The sequence below is a fragment of the Brachyistius frenatus genome, unplaced genomic scaffold (genome assembly GCF_029030835.1).
Source record: "Brachyistius frenatus isolate BFR_SWC_R1_liver_20210118 unplaced genomic scaffold, ASM2903083v1 Contig_166, whole genome shotgun sequence".
NCBI classification, from domain to species: domain Eukaryota; kingdom Metazoa; phylum Chordata; class Actinopteri; family Embiotocidae; genus Brachyistius; species Brachyistius frenatus.
Genome location: NW_027210765.1, coordinates 199,639 through 221,027, shown reverse-complemented (window position 1 = coordinate 221,027; position 21,389 = coordinate 199,639). Strand labels below are relative to the sequence as shown.

Sequence of the window (21,389 nt, the reverse complement as noted above, 5' to 3'; positions counted from 1 at the left end):
ACACGGAAATACTCAATAAAGTCTGTGTACTGAAGTACAATATTCAAGTAAATGTACTAGTTTACATTGCACCACTGCATGGTAACTAATTTCTTTACATTATGTTGAAAATTTTAGTTTCTTTTCATGTTTTAAACTAAAAACTAAGACATATTGTAAGATGCAATGCACATCATGTCCAGAGGTAGAAGTATCAGTGACAGGAACTGACACCCCAGAGACAGTGATGACTCAAAAAAAACCAGCACAGACTCCCAGAGTGTTTTCTCAAAGTGAAGTTTCATTTTTAGCACATAGTTTTTTTTTTTCTCCATTCTACACCCCCTGTAATGTTACGTACAGTAGTAAGCCTCTCTACATTCAAACCCCCCCCCCCACTGCCATGTTGGTCCCCAAAATATACATCTTCTTCTTCTCCGTCGTCTTTATCATCTTCTCTATGGTTTTTTCTTCAACACAACAAACACAGACCATTGGGCAGACAGTGCAAATCTAGAAATTCAGTGAAATTGCTACGTAATGCGGTTGTAGGTTTCGGTAACATTATATTCTCAATCTGTTGCTCTGACTTATTGCCATTCTATCTCACTATGTCTTTTCTTTCCTCTGTCTTTCTGTCTTTTTTTTTTTTTTTTTTTTTTTTTTAATCGTTACTGGCTGGTTCCATTGAATCCATTCACATCACCACTCCGATTTAAAGCATTTGTTCAAATTAGGCCTCGTGAAAATGGCCACAGCGAGGAAGTGTGACAGTCAATGAAACCAGCGTTGGGTTGCTGTCTGTGAGGTGATACCAGAGCTCTCTACGCACACTCTCTCCTCTCTCGCTTCCTGTTCTGGAGCACATCTAGAATGGATGGACGAGTCCCAGCGTTGAGTAATGTTGTCATTAATCAATAGCATTGAGAATTGTAGAACAGTGGGAGACGGGGGTTTCTGATTTTCCCCGAGTCAGCTGACCGACTGACAATAACAATCAAGAGGGTTCGTGAGTAAGCTAGCCAAAACAAAAACCATAAAGTAAACTCAGTTTAATGACAGCGAGGTCAAGTTTTGTTTCTTTTCAGTTGTGTTTTTCAGTGTTACCTGCCTGAATAAAAACAATGTTGGAAATCCGACCCCAAAAAGTTTTTTTTTTTTTTTTTTTGGTTTGCTCAAAGTGGAATTTGGTTTTCTAAAAATGCCATCAATGCTTTTGGTTCCCGTGGAGTGATGCCCAGCGGAAGATGTACCCTTTTACATCCACACTCATATTGTGTGCAGAAACAGAAGAAAACTAAAACTTTCTGCCTGAAATTAAAACGTAAACAGCATGTAGATGTACGTCAGCGGTTACCAACCTGAGGCTTGTGACCCCTAATTAGGTCCTAAATTAAACCAGAGATAATCAAAGGTTATTTAAAAAAAAAAAAAAAAATTAATTTACACAAAAGTATTTTTTTTAATATTTTCGGGTTTTTCCTCAAATCGTTGCACTTTTGTCTTTTTGTCATTTGTCTGTTTGGTTTGATTGACAAACACGTTGGGAGTTGTGACCTGGATGTTAGATGCAATATCTGCAAATGAAATGAAAATCCACAGCATCAACCGTTAAAAGCAGCTACGTCTATTTGTACGAAGCGATAGCAGATTAGAAAATCAATCTTAAAAACTTAAAGCACTCAAAAACCTTGGAAATTTAGAAAGGGGGCAGAAATGCAGCATTAAGATTCATGACTTTAAAACTCTGAATTATGTAATTAAAGCTCGATAATGGTTGAAATGCCAAATCTGAGAGCTTCAAACTAATCGGATTTCAAAACTTTGTTGATTCAGGCATGATTTGAAGTGAGTGTCTGGAAAAGCTGTAGGTTTGAGGGGTTTCTGAATGTTTGGTTACGAAGCAGCCGACAGGTAGCTCTGCGTCTCAAGCGTCAAAAAAAACAATCGGTTTGTTTTGCGATACATTCGGATTCAAACCCTGTCCCTCAGGAAGGAGAGAAGGAGAGAGAGAGAAAAAGACGCAAAGAGATAACTGTTTTCTCTCGTTCTCCATCGCTCTGTCTACGCACATCTCCTACTCACCGATTCACTCACTGGATACACACCGACACACTCATTGCGTGCACGCACACACACACATACACAACCTGACCATCATCTTCAAATAAGGTTACATTTCCTGATCAAATAGAAAATAAATAGCATCAGTATCAGTTTTCCACAAAAATGAACAAGATCATACAAAAACCAAGAAAATAAACAACATAATTACAAAGCAAAATCATTTTTCATCAAATAAATTTACACAGAAGGTACCTTTAAGACAATGTGAATATCAAGGACGCGACAGGAGTAAAAACAAGAGCGGGAGGTAAACATTTCAGTGTGACACCCACTTCCTGTTTAACCCCCTAAAAACACACAGATTATCCTGAAAGAATGAAAATATTGCTAAAATAATTTTTTTCAGTTTTTTCCCCCCTCTCTTTATCCCATCACTCTATCATAATGATCAGACAAGAATAAACAGGTTTTTGTTGGTTCAAAAAAAGTTATCATCGTCATGGTCACCATCGAGCAGCGTCAGGTCTGCTGAGCCTACAGACGCTCCAGGTTCAGAAATCCAACTGGATTACGGTGTTTTTCTTTTGGTTTGAGACACTTGTGGTGCGCTTCATTCGTTTTCCTGTAATGTCTGTGTTGGGTGGGGCTTAGTGGCTTGCTTGGACTCATTTTTGGTAAAATGTTAGTTAGGGAGGTAAAATTTAACTTTCTTAATGCAACCAAAGGAAATTGTCGAATTTGTAAAACTTCAAAACAAAAACAAAAAAATCGGCATTATGTCCCGCATCATTAAAATTAAAGGTACCCTGTGGAACTTTTGACCACTAACAGCACTGTAGAAAAAATGTTTTCATGAACAGATTAAAAAAGGTTTGTATCGTATGGAGGCAACATGATTCGCATCATGCTGCTGGTATCGCGCTATTCCACTGATCAACAGTTGGTGGCAGTAGAGTGCAAAGAAACGGAGCAATGTGCCGACAAAGGCCGTGAAGAAGACTACGAGTGTGGAAAAACATGAATGTAAACAATGCGGGAATAAAATATTCCAAAACGGAATTAGGGAGGCTTCAGGAAGGAAATGCATTCAACACAATTCATCTGTCAGGCCTCAAGAACACGAACACACACACACACACACACACACACACACACACACACACACACACACAATGCATTTTGGTGAGTAACACTGAATGTAAACATAACTGTGTTTACAAAACTCTACAGGGCACCTTTGAAAATATTAATGTGGAATGTTTGGGGATTTTTTTTATTTCTTTTTTTGCAAAATCCTTTTAAAATACACCTGACGCACCACAAACATCCAAAATTTCTAAAGGAAAGAAAAACAGCCACTGCCAATCCAGTTCATTCCTCCCCTCTTTAAGGTCTGTTAAAGGGGAATTCTGCTGAATTTCAGCACTCACATTATGGCCTCGTACAGTGATGTGAATTCAGAATTCGAGTCGGCCTTCCCCTTTATGGTATCTGCTACACTAGTGTTTCTCCCATAATACACTACAGAAATATCCAGAGACATATGTATATATATAAAAACATTATCATCATCATCATCAGTAGTACTTAGAGTAGAGTAGAGTAGTAGTAGTAGAGTAACAAGTAAGAAGGAACATTATTGTACTTTATATCAGTATTGTCATCTTCATCAGTGGGTATTTAACGTTCAGGGACTTTTAGGCTCGTCTTTTGGTGGAACCCGGCAGATTGGGAGAGGAGTTAGCGCCAGAACCAGCTGTGTGTGTGTGTGTGTGTGTGTGTGTGTGTGTGTGTGTGTGTGTGTGTGTGTGTGTGTGTGTGTGTGTGTGTGTGTGTGTGTGTGTGTGTGTGTGTGTGTGTGTGTGTGTGTGTGTGTGTAAGAAATATTTTGGTGCATCAATTGTAGGTGTGTGAGGTTTTGTTTGACCTGGATACACTCTCTGTAGCTCTGTCGTCTGATATTTACAGTAAATATGTACCTGTGCCTGCATGTGTGTGTGTGTGTGTGTGTGTGTGTGTGTGTGTGTGTGTGTGTGTGTGTGTGTGTGTGTGTGTGTGTGTGTGTGTGTGTGTGTGTGTGTGTGTGTGTGTGTGTGTGTGTGTGTGTGTGTGTGTGCGCGGTTTGTGTGTCTGGTCTGTTCGGTAATAGTTTTGGGGAATTTGTGTGAAACTGCTTCTTTTGTTTATTTTCGTATTGTGCTATCCACGCATGAAACAAGCATCTCTGACCAAAAGATAAATATGAGGCCACAATACTGACCATGACTCGGTTGGTTAAATGTTAAGACAAGTGAGACACGTGTTAAACTTGGACTGTGTTGCACCAAAAGAGACGTTTTATCTCTTATTCCGAGGCTGATTTGAAGCAGGCCAGCCACCGATTAGAGGTACTGACCTGCAGTTTAATAAACCAGCCATTAATTCAAATGACAGTTTGCACTTTTGGACAATATTCATCTTCTGATGTGCAACATGATGTGTGTACAGCAAAAAGTGAACCAGTTTCACACAACTCTGTCAGAAAGAAGGTCCAGTCTTCATCTTGGATCATCGCGTTTGCGCCTTTTTACAAAAAGCTTCCACCTCGATGATACAAGAGAAAAAAAAACCCTGTAAATTAGTTTTGTACCTTCTTCTGTCTCCCAACACTTTCACCATCATGTCTTCTCCCTGTCCCTTTACCTCTCCCCCCCCTCGCCCTCCCCTATGTTATCCCATATATGTGGGGCAGCACCTAGGTGGCGCACTCGCCGGCGCCAGAGGAGGCCCCGCTGGGTTTGGGCTCGGGCTGGTCGGCGTGACCCGTCTGCGGGGACGAAGGGGTCAGCGGGTCCCCTCTCTCGCCTCGCTCCTGGAGGTTGCGCTGGTTCCTGGCGGCCTCTGTGAGCATCTGCATCTGGCGCTCCTGGTGCTCCTCCAGGCCTCGCCAGAGATCGGCACGCTCCCTTTCCCGCTTCATCTCCCTGGAGGAGGAAAGACGAGAGAAGAGCGCAATGAAATGAAAAGTGTAGAGAGGGGAAAAGCTAATGATGCAACCGGCGACGTGAAGGCTACACGTTTATATTTGTGTCCCCTATCAAGCAGAGGTTGTCGTGGTTATAAAGAAGGTAAAAGGTAAAGGTGGACATCAGTTCCCTGAATTTGTCCTAAAGGCACTCTTCTGCAGGCTTGCTGCAGTGTCCTGCTCGTACTAATGTTGCCCTGGAAGAGGCACTGCCTGAAAAGCTAAAGTCAGGGGGGAAAAAGTTTCTCGTGCTCAGCAAACACTGCAGATCAGATGAAAAGCTGTCACAGTTTTACTCTGCAAGATGAACATTGATAAACAGTGAGTGTCAGTTCACCAGGACGCCATCTGGAACCCATCTACAGTCTCCACTTCATTACATAACACACAAAAATGAGGTGGAAAGACTTCTTTTTTTTCTTTCTTAAAACACTGAACCATTCCTTTAAATTGTGTCCCGATTGTATCTGCTATCTTGAGTTGGAAACGGGGGTGTTGAACAACTGGAGTCATGATGTGATCGCTGTTCTAAAGATGACCTAAGCGATACATACTTCCAACGTGAAATATAAAGGGATGGTTAACGGAACAAATACGGCCTAAAACATGACTTAACATGACCTCCATTTCTTCCTCTTGTTGTCACTGTTGTATCCAGTGACACAAACACACACACAAAGACAGTGAGTCATACTCACTTCTGTTTCTCCACTTTGTAGGAGGCAGTGAGGTCATCAAACAGTTTGCTGTTCATCTCCATGAAGGTCTTCAGCACGTTGTAGATCAGAGACACGATGGTCCTGGAGGGACACAGTTAGATTATGAGTCTGGATGATCACCTGCTCCACGGGAGAGTCAGGAGAAAGACGTTAAAGAAAAGGGACATCGGCTAATTGGTCAGCCTGTCTGTTATCCATATAATAACACTTTGGTCCTTTGTGTGTACCTCAAAATAGGAATTTGTAGCCGCTGTGAAGCATAATGTTAAAGGTCCCATATTTAAAAAAAAAAAAAATTCTGAGGGCGGACATGTGACATGAGCGTGAGGTTGTGACATCACAAACCTACAAAAGTCCAAATGAATCTCATTTACAACATGACATTCATCTGAAAGCTGCGGTTATGACCTACTTTGCAGATTTACCATAAAAAAAACATAGTATTTGTTAATAAAATGTGAGAATGTTAATTGTATGATGAAATGGTATTGACTGAATCAGTGATATAAAATGCTCTTTATATATGAATATGGCAGTAATAATAATCCCACAGTATATTTTATATGATGATTGTGACATCCTTGAAGGGACCGTGCATAATGAAGACTTTTAATTTTGATACTAATAATCTGAAACTAATAATCTAGAGGATTTTCAGTCATATAAATGTCCGTTTCAATCCCAGGAAAAAAATGCCACTAAATTTGATAAGTCTATGAATTTGTTGATTCAATATATGAGAAAAGATTCACAAGTGAGATGAATTGTGCCCATTTTTATTCTCCTAAAGTGACCTTCACATTTCTCATTTTGAGGCACAAACTGCCGAAAGCCCAAAGATTGTCAATCTTTCATTACGTGAGTCAAAGCAAAGCAACAACTCCTCTGAATTAGAAGCAGGAGCAGGATTCATCAGTATTCTTTCTTTAAAAAAACATTTAAACGATGAATCAAATATTAATTTTCTGTTGGTTGACGAATCTATTAATCAACTACTTCTTTCAGCTCCAGATGAAGGAAACATGTCTCGCATCACGCGAGCTGTTTTTGTCCTCTGACTGGACTTTTATTTACCAGCCAAACAGAAATTCAGACCGATTTCGCTGAACTTGACTGGAAGTGAAACTGAAAATCTGTGAGTGGAGTTAGAGTGTGTTCACGTGTGCCACTGACTGGTTCCAGTGCTCCTTAGAGACTCTGTAGAGGGTGGCGAACACCAGCGGCAGGATGACTTGACAGTTCTCCTCTATCAGACTGAGGATGTATTCGTTGTTCCAGAAGTAAAGAGCCCGCTCCGCTACCTAAAACACACACACACACACACACACACACACACACACACACACACACACACACACACACACACACACACACACACACACACACACACACACACACACACAGAAGAGTTGACTATCACTGATCAAAGTCAAACAGCTTTATCTTTATCAGACTGATGTTTGTCTCTGCAGTTATGGAAGTAACGGATGTATTTCTGAAGTCTCCTTCAACAGTTTTCTTTTTAATAAATCTGTGGCTAATCGGATCGCTGTAATCACATTTATTTATTTCAGTCGACTCCCAAAACAGTTTTAATCTGGCTGTGAGTGACTTGTGTAACATTTATTTTTTTTTATTTTTTTTCACCTGGAAGTGAGGGCTGGAGATGCAGGCTGCTATCTGTTTGAAGAGCGGCTCCTGAACGCGGATGAACTGAGACGGCTCGATCACATCCAGAATCTCCTCGATCTCCCCCAGGAACATCACCTAAACACACACACACACACACACACACACACACACACACACACACACACACACACACACACACACACACACACACAACAGCACACATACAAGTTAAAAATTTAAAAAAAAAAACACTTTCAGCAATGCCTGTTGAAAAGAGCAGCAGAGGAACATCAGCAGATCTTTATCATCGTCTGTCTCACCTCTTTCTGCGTGCAGGTTTTTGGCCAGTACTTGAGCAGCCCTCTGATGATCTGCAGCGCATATACAAACACACATTAACAAAAAATAAACACCGTAGCCATGAGCTCAGCAGGGTAGCTGGCTGGCGTCCATCTTCATTAACTCATATTCATACTCTGGCTTCTGCATTAAGAAACATGTCATCGAGTTAACACTGAATCTCATTTTCATTGAATGAAGAAGCAGATTAAATCTAATGCTCCGATTCAACCTCTTAACAGCAGGGTTGCATCTTTTACAGCTGGGTTTAACGAAGAGCTACGTTGATTATAACGCTCCTGTGACTGGCAGAAATATAGAACTTCTCTATGTTATGGAAACTCTGTACTCACAAAAAGTAATTGCTGAGATCTGGGAACCAGATGACATCATTACCCTCATTACAAGGGAGTCCAAAAGAGCAAGAAAACACGAGCCCGTCAGGTTTATGTGGACGTGCAAGTAAACAGAAGCGTACCGAAAATGTCTGGAATGATTTCTAATTGCCTGCAAGGTGGAAACAGAGTTGATGATAGCAGTATGACTGAACCAAAACAGTGAAGCGGTGGGCTCCAAAACAATGAGCTCAAAGGTGCTAAAACGCTCAACACAGCTAAAGGGGAAATGCAGATTTGGGTGATAAGTGTCAAATATAAGGGACTTCTTTTCACACTACAAACAGTCAGTTGACCCATCGTTCACATCAAATTATTGATTAGTGGAGCTTTAAAAGCTTCTATGACTGTTTTCTTTGACTGATTCCTGCTACATTCCCAGATCTCAGCAAACAACAAAGTTCAGACGCCATGATCTTATAAACCAGAATTAACCTTTAAATTTGATTATTAAGTGTGACGTCGTCAGTACGGTAATGAAAAAGCAGCCTTACATATTCAGTCACTGTAGCATCTTTCTCCATAAACTGCACCACACAGTAGGCCAGCTGTAACGACAGAGAACAAAGGGTTACACACACACACACACACACACACACACACACACACACACACACACACACACACACACACACACACACACACACACACACACACCCTCGAGCTGTCAAGGAGACAAGGGGGATCTTAGCACTTATCCCTCAGGATTACACACTGCAAAAGATCGGAAAGACGAGTTTTCCAAGTGTGTGTGTGTGTGTGTGTGTGTGTGTGTGTGTGTGTGTGTGTGTGTGTGTGTGTGTGTGTGTGTGTGTGTGTGTGTGTGTGTGTGTGTGTGTGCGTGTGCGTGCCTGTGCGTGTCTGACTGTGTCCACTACATCAGCTCTTGTCTCCTCTTATATGAGCTGCAATCATTTCCTATTATTCTGAGTGTGTGTGTGTGTGTGTGTGTGTGTGTGTGTGTGTGTGTGTGTGTGTGTGTGTGTGTGTGTGTGTGTGTGTGTGTGTGTGTGTGTGTGTGTGTGTGTGTGTGTGTGTGTGTGTGTTTTGCGGTTGCCCCCTCCACCCAGGCCGGTTGCCGTGGCGAGTGGGCACCGTGGCGACGGAGACTGTGTGTGTGTGTGTTTACTTCGGAAGGAGTGATGTCACACGCACACAGTCAGTCCCTCAGGGGCGATGTGAGATAGAGTTTAGACCTCTTGTCTCTGCCTCGCCGTCTTTCCTCTTGTGTCCTATTTATACTTTTGAATTGTTCACATTATTACTGTACCGCTTCATTTTATGACCGTAAGCTCGATCATAAGTCATCAAATTAAAGCTTCTACTTTTATAGTCACAAGACAACTGAGGTTGTGTCAGATTGTTGATGGTGTTTTTATACCTTTTTGTGGGACAATCACTTTTTTTTTTTTGCTGTTTCTTTCTTTGCCTTCGACCTGTAGCTCCATCGTCTGTCTGGCCTTCACATCTCACACAGCTTTCATCTATTTTACCGATCTTTCTGTCTAATCCCTTTTTCTTCTTATGGGGGCATCTTTCCTGTTTGTCTTCTCCTCTCGCTCCATCCCTAACTTTCCTGTCCTTCGCTTGCAGCACAACATGGTAACAGAAGTACAGTGAAGGAGAGAACAGAGGCAAAACAAATTTTTTTTTTTAAAATAAAATAAAAGGGACCGTTGAAAGCAGGGATGTTAAGATAAAGAAAAGTAGGAAAAAGAAGAGGATTAAAATAAAGAGGTTGAGCGGTCAAACTATTTAAAGCATTAGTGAGGATTTAGAGAAATCGCTCGGGGTAAATATGATGTTGGATTCTGTTGTCAAGTCGGGCTTTGTGGGAGCAGGAGGCCATTGTTAGGTGAAGGATTATGAACACTGTAGTCTTTTGAAGGTAAGGATTTTACAAATATTGATTTGTCAGGGCGACAGTTCAAATTCTCTTCTTGGAGTTGAAGTCATTTTGGAGTCGTGCCGGGTGTTTGTTTTTTTTCAATACCGGTCCCAGAACCAATACCTTGACTTCAATGCCAAATTTGATCAAATTAAATTGGAGATAAATAAAAATGACAGCACACTTTAAGATAAGCTTTCATGCGCTTTAGAGGGGGAGAGCATCAACACAGGTATTTTTCTGTTGCTACGGTTAACAGTTGTCACCTCAACGCCTCACATTCAACTTAAGCCCAAGTAGAGGCTACATACTGCTGTTGCTCACTGACACGATGATATTTACTCACGCATCAACGGAGCAGAAGTTACGAGTTTTAAAACGAATACGTGACGGCGTGGTTGTAGCGCAGGTATCAAAAATACGGCCCAAATTTCAAGCAATTTTGATGCTCGATATAACGAAACCAATTTGGTTGTGGTCATAAAACTATCAAAGTTCGATACCCGGCCTTTGTTGTGGAGAGTTCGAGTTTTGACCTTTTACCTGTGAATCTGTTAATGGAAGCCGAACCAGGCTATGTCAGACTGAAGTGGAAGTTGTAAGCTCGGATAATTAGCTTCTTTGCAGAAAATGGAAAATGGACTTACTAGGTTTTAAACTGAAAGTGGAAGCTATTATGCTAGTCTAACTAGCTTTCACGTGGAAATTAATTAAACTAACATTTGCATCGATTCCCATTAGTTGTTTATTTTTTGTTCATGCTATTTCAGGACTTGCTGAGTCGTATGCAGCTTCTGCACGTTCTGTCTTTTGTCGTTACATGACCCCCGTGATCATAACACAAAGTAACTAATGTGCCGAGTCAGGGAATAACCTGCAAAAGTGCTAAACTCACATATTGGACTAAACAACAGCTCACTGTTCCTGAAGCCTGAAGCTGCGCAGGTGCTTAAAGCGCTATCTCAGTAAAAAGTCTGTAAAACTGTGATATATCCGCTTTAAAAATGCATAAAACTTAAATTCCTCCTTTTTGGTGAATACAGCTGTGATCCAGTAAACACATTAAAATAAAAAACCTACAGTATATTTACTGGTTTATAAGAAGGGATTCATTTTAAATTTAAGTTTGACTGTCTGATGTGATTGCAATGCATTTGCTTTTTTGGAAATCAATGATAATGGCCCTGCTGGTGCTCCACACTGAAGCTGTAACAGCGGTTTGACAACTCAGTCATACGAAAGCCTTCACCGCCTACAGGAGGGGTGATTGAAACATATTACAGAGTGTTGAGAAACCTTAACGATGGTGAAAAGGTTCTGCTGTGATATTACATTTGGATATTTACATCCAGAACTGGGTCAGTCCTGCAGCGCCACACCTACTGAGCAGAAAACTGCCGTCCACCGGCACCGTCTCTCCTGTGACCCTGTCAAACCGAGTGTGTTTGAGCGTGTGAATAATGTATGTGTGTGAACCACAGGGAGAGGGCTGGGAAGAAATGTAGGGCACGGTGATGCTGAGACCCAGAATACATATACACTTACACACACACACACACACACACACACACACACACACACACATACCTCAGACCAGTTTGTGAAGCACAAACTGTACCTTCTGTATAAGCAAATGTGTGCCACACATGATGACTGGCTGCCATCTATGTCATCAAATCTTATGACAACCCAAACACACGTACACCAACACAGCAAAGAGACATCAGGCATTCACTCCCGAGGTGAGAGCATCTCTCTCTGCAGTATCATATGTGACTCAACTCTGCCTCCTAGTGGTACATGTGACGCATCGCAGAAATCCCTAACCACCACTATCATGAGATATTGATATATATGTGAGACATTCATGATATTAAAGTAAGTCCAGACTTTCGTCTTCCCGGTGTTTATCCTACATATCATCAAGCCAAATGTTTCTATAGATGCTGCTAACTTGACATGGTTTTGGTTATACTGACAATTAGATTACTGTTAGAATAAAACACAGGTTAGAGGCTGGTGTAAAGAAGCCTGAAGATAAACTGAAATCCAGTTTGTTATAGTTGGAGAATTAAGTTCTAAATACTGACGTTTCAGTGGGTTTTCTTCCCAGGCAAACGTAATACAGAGGTGCGTTTGGTGGGAACAAAATATAAGCGCAGAGCGTCACACGACACAAATGGAAGAACATATGTAACGAAGATCAGCCAATTAAAATACATATTCCTCCTCTGCATGTGGATTTAAATATGGCATCAAACGACATCAAATAATGTTGCTGCCGTGTGACCGCATTTGTGGTGTTACATAAAACATAAAAGGGTGTCAGAAACCGTTTTCCCTGCCCAGAGATATCCAAAGAAACCGGTTGGGGGTGCAAGATTTTCTAAAACAGCCTAATGTGTAAACAAAGACGTAGAAATGTTTGCGTGCGTGGGACGATCACTGACCTGTGCATGGAAGATGGAAAGGGACTTTGCTGTGTGGAGTGGGATGAGGACCCGAACCAGGAACTGCTTATGTTCGGCCTTCAGAGGCAGGGCGAAGCCGTTGATGATGCTGGAATAGAGGAGATGAGAAGACACTTAAAGAGACCGTTTCACCTGTGTGGTATGGGAATATTTTTGCCCCTTTCATGGCAAAAAAGGGTAAAGTTTTCATGTTTTAATATGTTAAAAAAAATACTGAAAACTACACTGTTAATTAGCTTCAATCTGCATCATGCGAGTATGTTTATTATCAGTTAATACCTCGATTTGTTTCAATTAATCCTTTTTAAAAATGTAAATAAAATGTTACACCGCAAATTTCAATATCAAAAAAATAACTTGTTAATAAACTCCAAACCTAAAAGAGACTTTATTCAATTAACAATAATACAAAATTTAAAAAAAAGCACTAAGATGTGGCATTTGAGAAGAGGAGAGACATGTATATTTGTTGTTTTCACTGGATAATTGCCTCAAATTGATTATCAAAACAGCACTTGATAAATTTTCGGCCACTCAATCAGTCAATAATTTGTCTAATGGTGAGCCGCATCGGCTTTTAAGACACTTATCAAATATGAGAATGAACCTTGTTCTCCTTCGGCTCCAGACAGGATAAAGGAAGATGTAACATCATTTTGCAGCCTAATAGCTAACAGCACTGTGGGTCTATTGTAACAATAAATAATGCATTTGGACTAATAGTGGAAAAACTCTGTGGTAAAGCAGAAAAATTTATATTTGTTTATATGACAACATCAAATGTTGCTCCAAAAGCTAAACTCGACTCACATTATGTGTAAGCCTTCACATTTGTCTGCGTGGTGGAGTCTATTCTTGTCCATTTCCAAGTGACTGGACAAACGCGTGGTCTGCTCGGCTTACTACTGCACCGACCGACACAGACAAAGTATGAGCAGCAGTACGAGTGGGAACTAAACTTGGAAAGTGTGACGCTCCGGGCCGTTTGTCAGTTTTTGCGTAGACGATTTATGTGTTTGTCTTTGTATCAGTCTACCTGTCAGTCTGCCTTCAGTCCCAATAATGTCTTTGTGTGTTAAACACAAGATCCCTTCAATAATGTCTCCCTCCTGCTGTTCCTCTAATCTGTCTTTCTGTGTCCCTCTCAACCTTTTTCTGAATACCCCCAGTCTCCTTCCTCTCCCTCTCTTTTTCTGTACAGTGCATCCTCTCTCCCTCTCTAGGTGTGTGGGAGGAGCTATAAATACCTCTGTTACCACCAACATGAATACAAACCTCTCTCTCCTCTCCTGCTCTCCCTCCTTCCTCCACTTCTGACTCACTGTTCACTCACTCATCACCCTCTTCATCTCCATGTATCCCTCTTTTCTCACCTTGGATTCATCCTCTCCCTCTTCTCCACAGTATCCTCTCCAAAACTCAAAAATCACAGTCCAGTTTTGACTTCACTTTTTGATCATAAACAAGTGAAATGGGGCTCGAAAGTTCGAAGTTTCGGGGTTTCTTTCGTATGCATCGCTTCATCTTTTATTGTTGGGAAATCTACATTTTTTTTGCTGAAATTATTATGCATGAGCAGCATTAAGGACAAATGTCTCCAATCTCAACATCTGTCTGAATACATCCGTTTTCATCTCCTTTCTAAGTATAACATCAGACACTGAAAAACATAGACAGACAGAGGAAGACAGATTCCAGCCACCAAAATGCCCCTGAAGTTAACATTTATTTATTCTAATACTGACTTGTTTATGCTGCAATTTATCCATTTCCACCATCTTTGGTTTATTGTATTTGTCCTTTGTGTCTCTCAGCAGTATTAACACGTCTGTCTAAGAACTGATATACAAATATGCCCCTGCTATGAACTCATATCTGTACTTTCTCTGAGTGCTCTATAAAGTGTCTTACACACTTCCTATTATGTAAAAAACAAAAAAAAACACTAGCTTTCATGTAGTTTTGGATTATTACTCAGCATCAAAGTATAAAAAAAACCCAGTAGTTTCTCTTCTGCATTTAGTTTTTTTAGAGTCCTTCTTAAAAAAAAAAGCCACACAACTCTAAAACAAACAAAAATTCAGTCTTTCTTTGTGGTTGCTCAAACCAACAGAAGCTAACTGCTAACGCAGGTGCTTCATTTTAATGTGATAATCCAAGTTCAAGCAAACTTCTCAAGTCTATCTAGATCTATTTAAATCCCCCTCTCTCAACGTCTCCTCCACTTCTCTATGTATACACCAATAAAGATTGTTTAGAGTCATTTCTGCCTAAATTAAGTTAAATAATTAAAGATAGAAAAACAACCGAGCCTGCTAGGTAATGAGGATTATAACTGCAGCAGGTAGCTGGTAAATTCAAAATGTCCTCCGAGCAAATCGGTTGGGAGGTTTTTTGTTTGTTTGTTTGTTTGTATTTTTTTTTGTTTGCTTTTTTTTGTTGTTGTTGTTTTTGTATTTTTGCAGTTGCTTTATCTGACAGGAGGAAGCTAACAACGCTGACACTGGCAACAAACCTGTTCATGTGCAGCTTAATCAAATCAAACGTAAACAAAAAAGCTTTAAAGGTATTAGTAGACATGTTTTTTTTTTCCACTTTGGACGGAGCCATGAGAGCCGTGCCCTGGTCTTCCAGTTTTATAATATGATATGCTCACCAGGACCTCAACAGTGTTCAACTAGTCTTTTACATTTTGTATACAGAGAGAGAGGAAAACCAACTATATCACATCTGTATTCATCCTCAATGGTCCCTCTCTCTCTCTCTTAATGACTGTCATCTTGCTATTCCTGCTCACATTGATTGGTGTGTCAGGATAGACATGACAAAACACATTTGTTTATCAGTTCGGCTCTCCTCATTGTTCACAGACGAAGCAGGAAAGGACACAAACTTCTGAGTCATATTGTGTTTATGTCTCTTGTTTCTGTATCTCCTTCCTGCCGCCACCCTCCCCCTCCCTCTCCCCCCTTATTCATTTTCCTGCCTTCCTTATTCTCACTTCTCACACCGTCAGACTGCACGCTGGTTTTGTTTACCTGATAACAAAAAGGGATGATAAATGAGAACGCGTATTGTTTTATGTGTTGAGCAGTCGCAGCAGCAGATCTGCTCGGTAGCAGTTTTTTTTGTTTTTTTGTTTTTGCCGTTACTTTCTTTACCATGTTACCAGCCGTTTCGTGAAAAGAAACAGCTGGCCGAGTATAGTGTGTGTATAAGTGTGTATATGTGTCTGGTTGATTGAATTTATTCCTAACGTATTCTTCAGGCCTTGAAGTATACCGGCACCGGGGCAGCAGACATGGGTGTGCTTGTGAGTACAAACCTGCCGAGAATTTCCAGCAGCTCTGCAACTCCGTTGAAGTGCTCAGTTTCATATATGAACCTAAAGATCACACACACACACACACACACACACACACACACACACACACACACACACACACACACACACACACACACACACACACACACACACACACACACACACACACACACACACACACACACACACACACACACACAAAAGGAGCTGAATGATGCAATATTAGGTCAAGCAACAGTTTCTACTTTAACAAGTGTAAAAGCAGCTGGCAGTTGTAGAAACAGTCAAACATATTTTGTTACCTTCCTGTAAAATGACCCATGTGTGCATGAAATTTATTGGTATTCATGACTGTCCTCAGGAACTGATCAATATTATACTTATACTGCATCTTTACGCTGTCAGAGATCCCAGCTAACACAGCTCGTAGCACCGTCCCTGCTCTCCCTTCCTTGAACTATATTGCAAACGCAACAGCACACCGGGTGAAGGCATAAGATGAAAAATGATCACAGCATCGCTGTTAGTCTGAGCTGCTTCGGCCGATCGTTTGAGGTGATTTGTGTCACTACACAACAATTTAACTCTTGGGATAGATACGGGACGGAGATACGTGGCTGATTCAGTGTGTTATAACTGCAAACGTGCACAGTGCTGTGTGTACATATGTGAAGGAACCAAACTGTAGATTTAAGAGGTTTTGTGTGTCTCAAAACGAAGGCTAGATTTTCCATTAACCTTTGTGCTTCCTACTGCCGGTCCTTTGTTCTTGTTTAGCTCCTTTTCCAACCAAATAGTTCCATGGGCTTCAGAAAGAAGGAAGTACAATGCAGGAACTACAATCAAGAAACTGCTGCAGGAACATATACATATATTCCACATATATATATATATACATATCCCCAACATATTCTGCTCCACCTTTCCATTGCATTTAAAGCCCAGTAAAGATTAAGCAAATTAGAATTAGACTAATAATATGCTGAGGAGCAACAGATGTTTTGGAAAAGTTCTCAGGCGGTTAGAGATCCCTTTATAACACTGAACAAGTATTCATATAAAGTACTTCCTGGTTTAACATGGTAAATCTTGTATCGTTTTGGGTGGTAAAATAATTAACCTTTATGCAACTCTTGCGCAAATCTGAAATAAGCATAATAGCGGTCACTGAGGCTGCTCCTCTTCCTGCTGATGCTCTTTGTTAGTAGGCTAATGTTTGATTTATTGATGTTCAAACACTATAAATAGCTCGTCTAGATCCTGTGCATTGGTTTCTGTGGACTGTAGCTTGTACCTGAGGAAGATGTTGTTGATCTGTTTGCGGATGTAGGCTCGGAGGCCCAGTAGTTTTCCATAGACACGGTGCAGGATGGTCTTTAGGTACTCCCTCTCCCTGGGGTCCTCGCTGTCGAACAGCTCCAGGAGCTAAACAACACACACACACACACACACACACACACACACACACACACACACACACACACACACACACACACACACACACACACACACACACACACACACACACGTTTTTAAATACTTTTTTTGGGATGTGCACTTAGCTCATAATTCAATGACATTTAAGAGCAGGTTGTGCAATATTTCAAAAAAGAAGCTTCATTTATTCACATCTTTCCATTTATCAGAGTTTTTGGAAGCAGCATAAAATGTTTAAAGGTTTTGGATTTAACAAACTGGATCTTTCCAGTTGAGGATAGAAAGAGGATTACCTGCAAGACAAACTTCTGATCGACGTAGCGTTTGGCCATGGAGGGCTGGAAGTCCGGGCTCTCCAGGAAACGCAGAAAGAACTCATACACCAGCTGACGGAGGCACAAAAGGCGAGAGATTAGATACTGTTAGGTCTGTCTGTGTTTTTCTCATTAAGGAAAAGTTTGACATTTTGGGAATTATTCATTTTCTTCCAGAGGGTTAGATGTTTGTTCTAACTTATAGCTAAAGCTTGCAGCCGTTTAGCTTAGTTCGACGCCAAACCTGCTCAGGCACAAATTTAAGAAGGCAAAACAATGGGAGAGGAGGACAAAGAGATGGAGAAAGAAGAGCGATATTATCCGGTTTCATCTTTATTGTCCTCACTGTGTCTGCACCTTTCACCTTTAGACCAAGGCAAGCAGTTCCCCCCTGTTTCCGTTCTTAATGCGAAGCTAAGCTAACAGGCTGCAGAATGTCCCTTTATACTGACCAAGCAGATGTGACAGTGGTATCAATGTTCTCATCTAACTCTTGGCAAGAAAACGTATTTTTCAAAAAGTCAAACAGTTCTTGTAAAGCCGCTCCAAATGGCAGTCAAAGAAATTTACCCCCACACTGCATGCTCAGATTAATAGTCAGTTACCTCTTTCAATAAAAAAAATAAAAAAAAGTAAATCAGGAGACTGAGTGTTTCATGAGCTGGCCAGCAAGTGTTTGAGTCTGTTAGGACTGCATGATTAATCACGTGAAAATCCCAATGTCCATTCATATCTTTATGCATTGTCATTTCCAAATGACAAACAATTCTGCTGCGTTTTCATTTGGGGCATCAGCAGCATCAAGACGAGCGCTGCGACTTTCTCCCACAACAAATGACAACACAGCGTTAAAGCATGTGATGCAAAGCAGCAGAAACCAGCAGGAAGGAAAATAAACTCAGTGAGAGCGAATGAGAAACACCAACAAAAAGACGACACCGAAAAATACTTGTTTCAAGGTTGTGTTTAAGAAGAGGGGACAAGAGACTGAAATTGATTGTTTTTCTGTTCATGAAGATTCATGATGCTGCTGCATTTAATCTACAAACAAGAGTGTTGCCCAAAGTTTGTGCCGCTCGCCTATCAGGCATCATTATGTTTTCTGTTGCGTTTCCTTCCGTATCAGGTAAATGAGAGAAATAATTACGATCTCAACTCGAAGCAACTGAATCACAGTTCTCATTTTATCCAGAATTGCGCAGCTCGAGTGTGTGTGAAAGCAAAAGCCAGCATGGATTTACTTCAAGTATGTAAGCGAACTTTAATGTATTTGACTTACACGACATTCGTAATCTTTACTTTCACAACTTATCTTATCCCAAACCAGGATTCTTTTCCTGAACCTAACTGTTGCTTTGCTGCCACACAGCTGAGCGTATCCCTGAGATGCCAGCGGGCTCGGAAAAAAAAAACAGCAGTATTTGACGCCACGGGATGAGACCGGGTTGTACTTTGTTGTTAGAGCTCCATTTTGTGATTCAGGCCCCCCAAAAAAGTGATAAAAGTTTGGCATGTAATTTTACTTTAAATCGCAGCCTGAACCGACCTTCAGGACCCACGGCTCAGATAAACACTAACTGCTGCCTCTGAAGCAGTTGCTGATGGGAGCTGTGTGGATTATGGCATTGCCTGACCTCCAAAATGTAGCATAAAATAGGCTATATATAATACAGGCTTCTTGTCCATGGCACTGACATTGTGTTTCACTTAAATAACAACACAAGTTTTTGGGGAGAAAAAGGCCAAAGTCAACATATTTTGATGATAAACTGGCCTTTCCTCTCTACATCTGCGAGCTAAATTACATAAAATGATGCAATTCCACAGAATGTGATCACAAATTAAACATCACATGAACGTGCACAAGTATAATTTACCTGCAGATGTGGCCAGGAGGCTTCCAGTGTCGGCTCATCTTCCTCTGGGTCAAACTCTGGATTCTCGCTGGGTGGGAGAGTCCGGAAGATATTTACAGAGATCTGGAAAATGATGGAGGGAGGAGGGAAGGAGAGCAACGGGAACAGGAGGAGGCGCGTGAGGAAGTAAATAGGAAGTGGAAAACATGTATACAGGAAGAGAACAGGGGGGAGATGTAGGTGGGGAGGTAGAAAAAGAGATTAGCGAGGAATAAATGACAAACAGAAAGATGTGATTGTATTTTCAAAGAAATGTTTCAGATTGAAAAACTGTGCTGGTATAGTATTCGTCATGACAGTTTTAGAGCACGTCATTTAATTTTTTTTTTTTTTTAAATCATCATTTCAACATGATGCGCGTCACAGTATTCACGAGTTTCACTAAACCTCCGTCGAACCATTTATCTGAGGAGATTTGTGTCACTGCACGGCAATTCAGCTCTCACAGGATGAATAAAACAATGCCAATTATCCTTCAAATTAAGAGTCTTCAAGAGTCCCATACTAATCAAGCACATAAATGAAGTACAACAGTTGTGTTGGGTGGGTGGCAGTGTTGCACTACAGTACAAAAAAGGGTCCAGTTAAAAGAAGCTGTTGCATGAAGGGAAATAAATGGCTTTCTTGAGTCACTGTTTTTCAGTTTCTAAGCAACTTCAGCCGCTGTTGGCCACATCCCGCTCACAGACTATGTCGGAGGAACGGCTGATAAGTCATGCAGCGACTGCTCGCTACGTCATGATTTATTCAGCGAATGCATTTCCACGGGCCACTTTACTTGCTCATTTTAAGGCGGTGAGTAAATTTCACTTGGATTTAAAAGTGAGTCTTTCCATTTTCTGTAGCCCTTCCAAAAACAATAAATAAATAAATAAATGGCTCTCTGGAAATTAAAATCCTGTAAGGTTAACAAGTACTATGTTAAAAGCTTCTCCCGTCCTCGCTCTTACCTGGTTTGACCTGTCATCTCTCCATTCCCCTTGTTTCAGAGCACTCTCTCCACCTTTACAACCTATTGTCCAAGTGTAAGTGCCAACTTTTCTTTTCTACTTTTAGTACGTCCTGCAGATGCGACTTGAACTCTCATCCTTTTGGTCACATCTGTAGCGCAGCATTTGAAAAAGGATGCGACTTGGAACGAGTACATTTCCTTTCGATGCTTCTTTTCCTTCTTCTATGTGTGAATTGCAGTTGGGCAGAGCATTAGTGCCACCAACTCTCTCAGAGGCTCAGAGGACTGCGGGGCAGAACAGACAGAGAAGTATGCTGGCCCTCATACTGCCAAATACAACCAGATGTAGTAGGACATCCTGGTATTTCTTCTTTTTCTGGCATCCTAAACAGTATGCTAATATAGGTATTGGATGCAGAGTACGTCTTGTTCCAGAGCCCATCTCTGAATTTTAGAAACATCAGATTTGGCAGTATTTAGTGAGTCATCTGCATACTGTAGCATTGAACCTAATCGAGCTTTTCTTTCTTTGCCTCCCACCTAACCACTGCATTTATTAGCTACTCCTATCAGAAGCTTTTTTTTTTTTTTTTTTTTTTTTAAAGCCAGAAGCCACACATTAAAGCTTTCATCTACTTTCCTTCCACCCCATCCTTTGTCCTATCAGCATTTCCACCCCCTCTGGGTACAGTGACTATATAACATAAGCTCTATCCGCTGCTGGCTTTCCCTCCCTGACTCAATCCCTCCTTCCTCCCCTCCTCTCTATATCTTCTGGGATCTCTAGTGTCCACACTCTCCACTCCTATCTCTCCTCTCCATCCCTCTCCTTCTCACCATCAGTGCAGACTACTGCCTCTCAGCACCTTCTCCAACCTTTCTACTCTCCTTTCCTCCCCTTATCTATCTCCCCCTCTCTCCCTTTCTCTTCCTCTCTCCTATGTTTGTATC

The 21,389-nt window shown here is 41.1% G+C and overlaps 1 protein-coding gene across 1 annotated transcript in view; it reads right to left on the bottom strand.

Annotated features, from left to right (window-relative positions):
- Positions 1–260: 260 nt before the first annotated feature.
- The window catches only part of ppp2r5b (protein phosphatase 2, regulatory subunit B', beta), a 42,566-nt gene continuing 21,437 nt past the window's right edge, over positions 261–21,389 (bottom strand). Inside the window, exons 3-13 of the mRNA XM_069717009.1 lie at positions 19,448–19,549; positions 17,550–17,642; positions 17,114–17,244; positions 15,820–15,879; positions 12,474–12,582; positions 8,630–8,683; positions 7,722–7,772; positions 7,417–7,536; positions 6,943–7,070; positions 5,749–5,850; positions 261–5,009 (exon numbers count right to left, since the gene is read on the bottom strand). Of these exons, the coding sequence (XP_069573110.1) occupies positions 4,781–5,009; positions 5,749–5,850; positions 6,943–7,070; positions 7,417–7,536; positions 7,722–7,772; positions 8,630–8,683; positions 12,474–12,582; positions 15,820–15,879; positions 17,114–17,244; positions 17,550–17,642; positions 19,448–19,549 (1,179 nt within the window). The 3' untranslated portion in view covers positions 261–4,780. The remainder of the gene's footprint in view (positions 5,010–5,748; positions 5,851–6,942; positions 7,071–7,416; positions 7,537–7,721; positions 7,773–8,629; positions 8,684–12,473; positions 12,583–15,819; positions 15,880–17,113; positions 17,245–17,549; positions 17,643–19,447; positions 19,550–21,389) is intronic.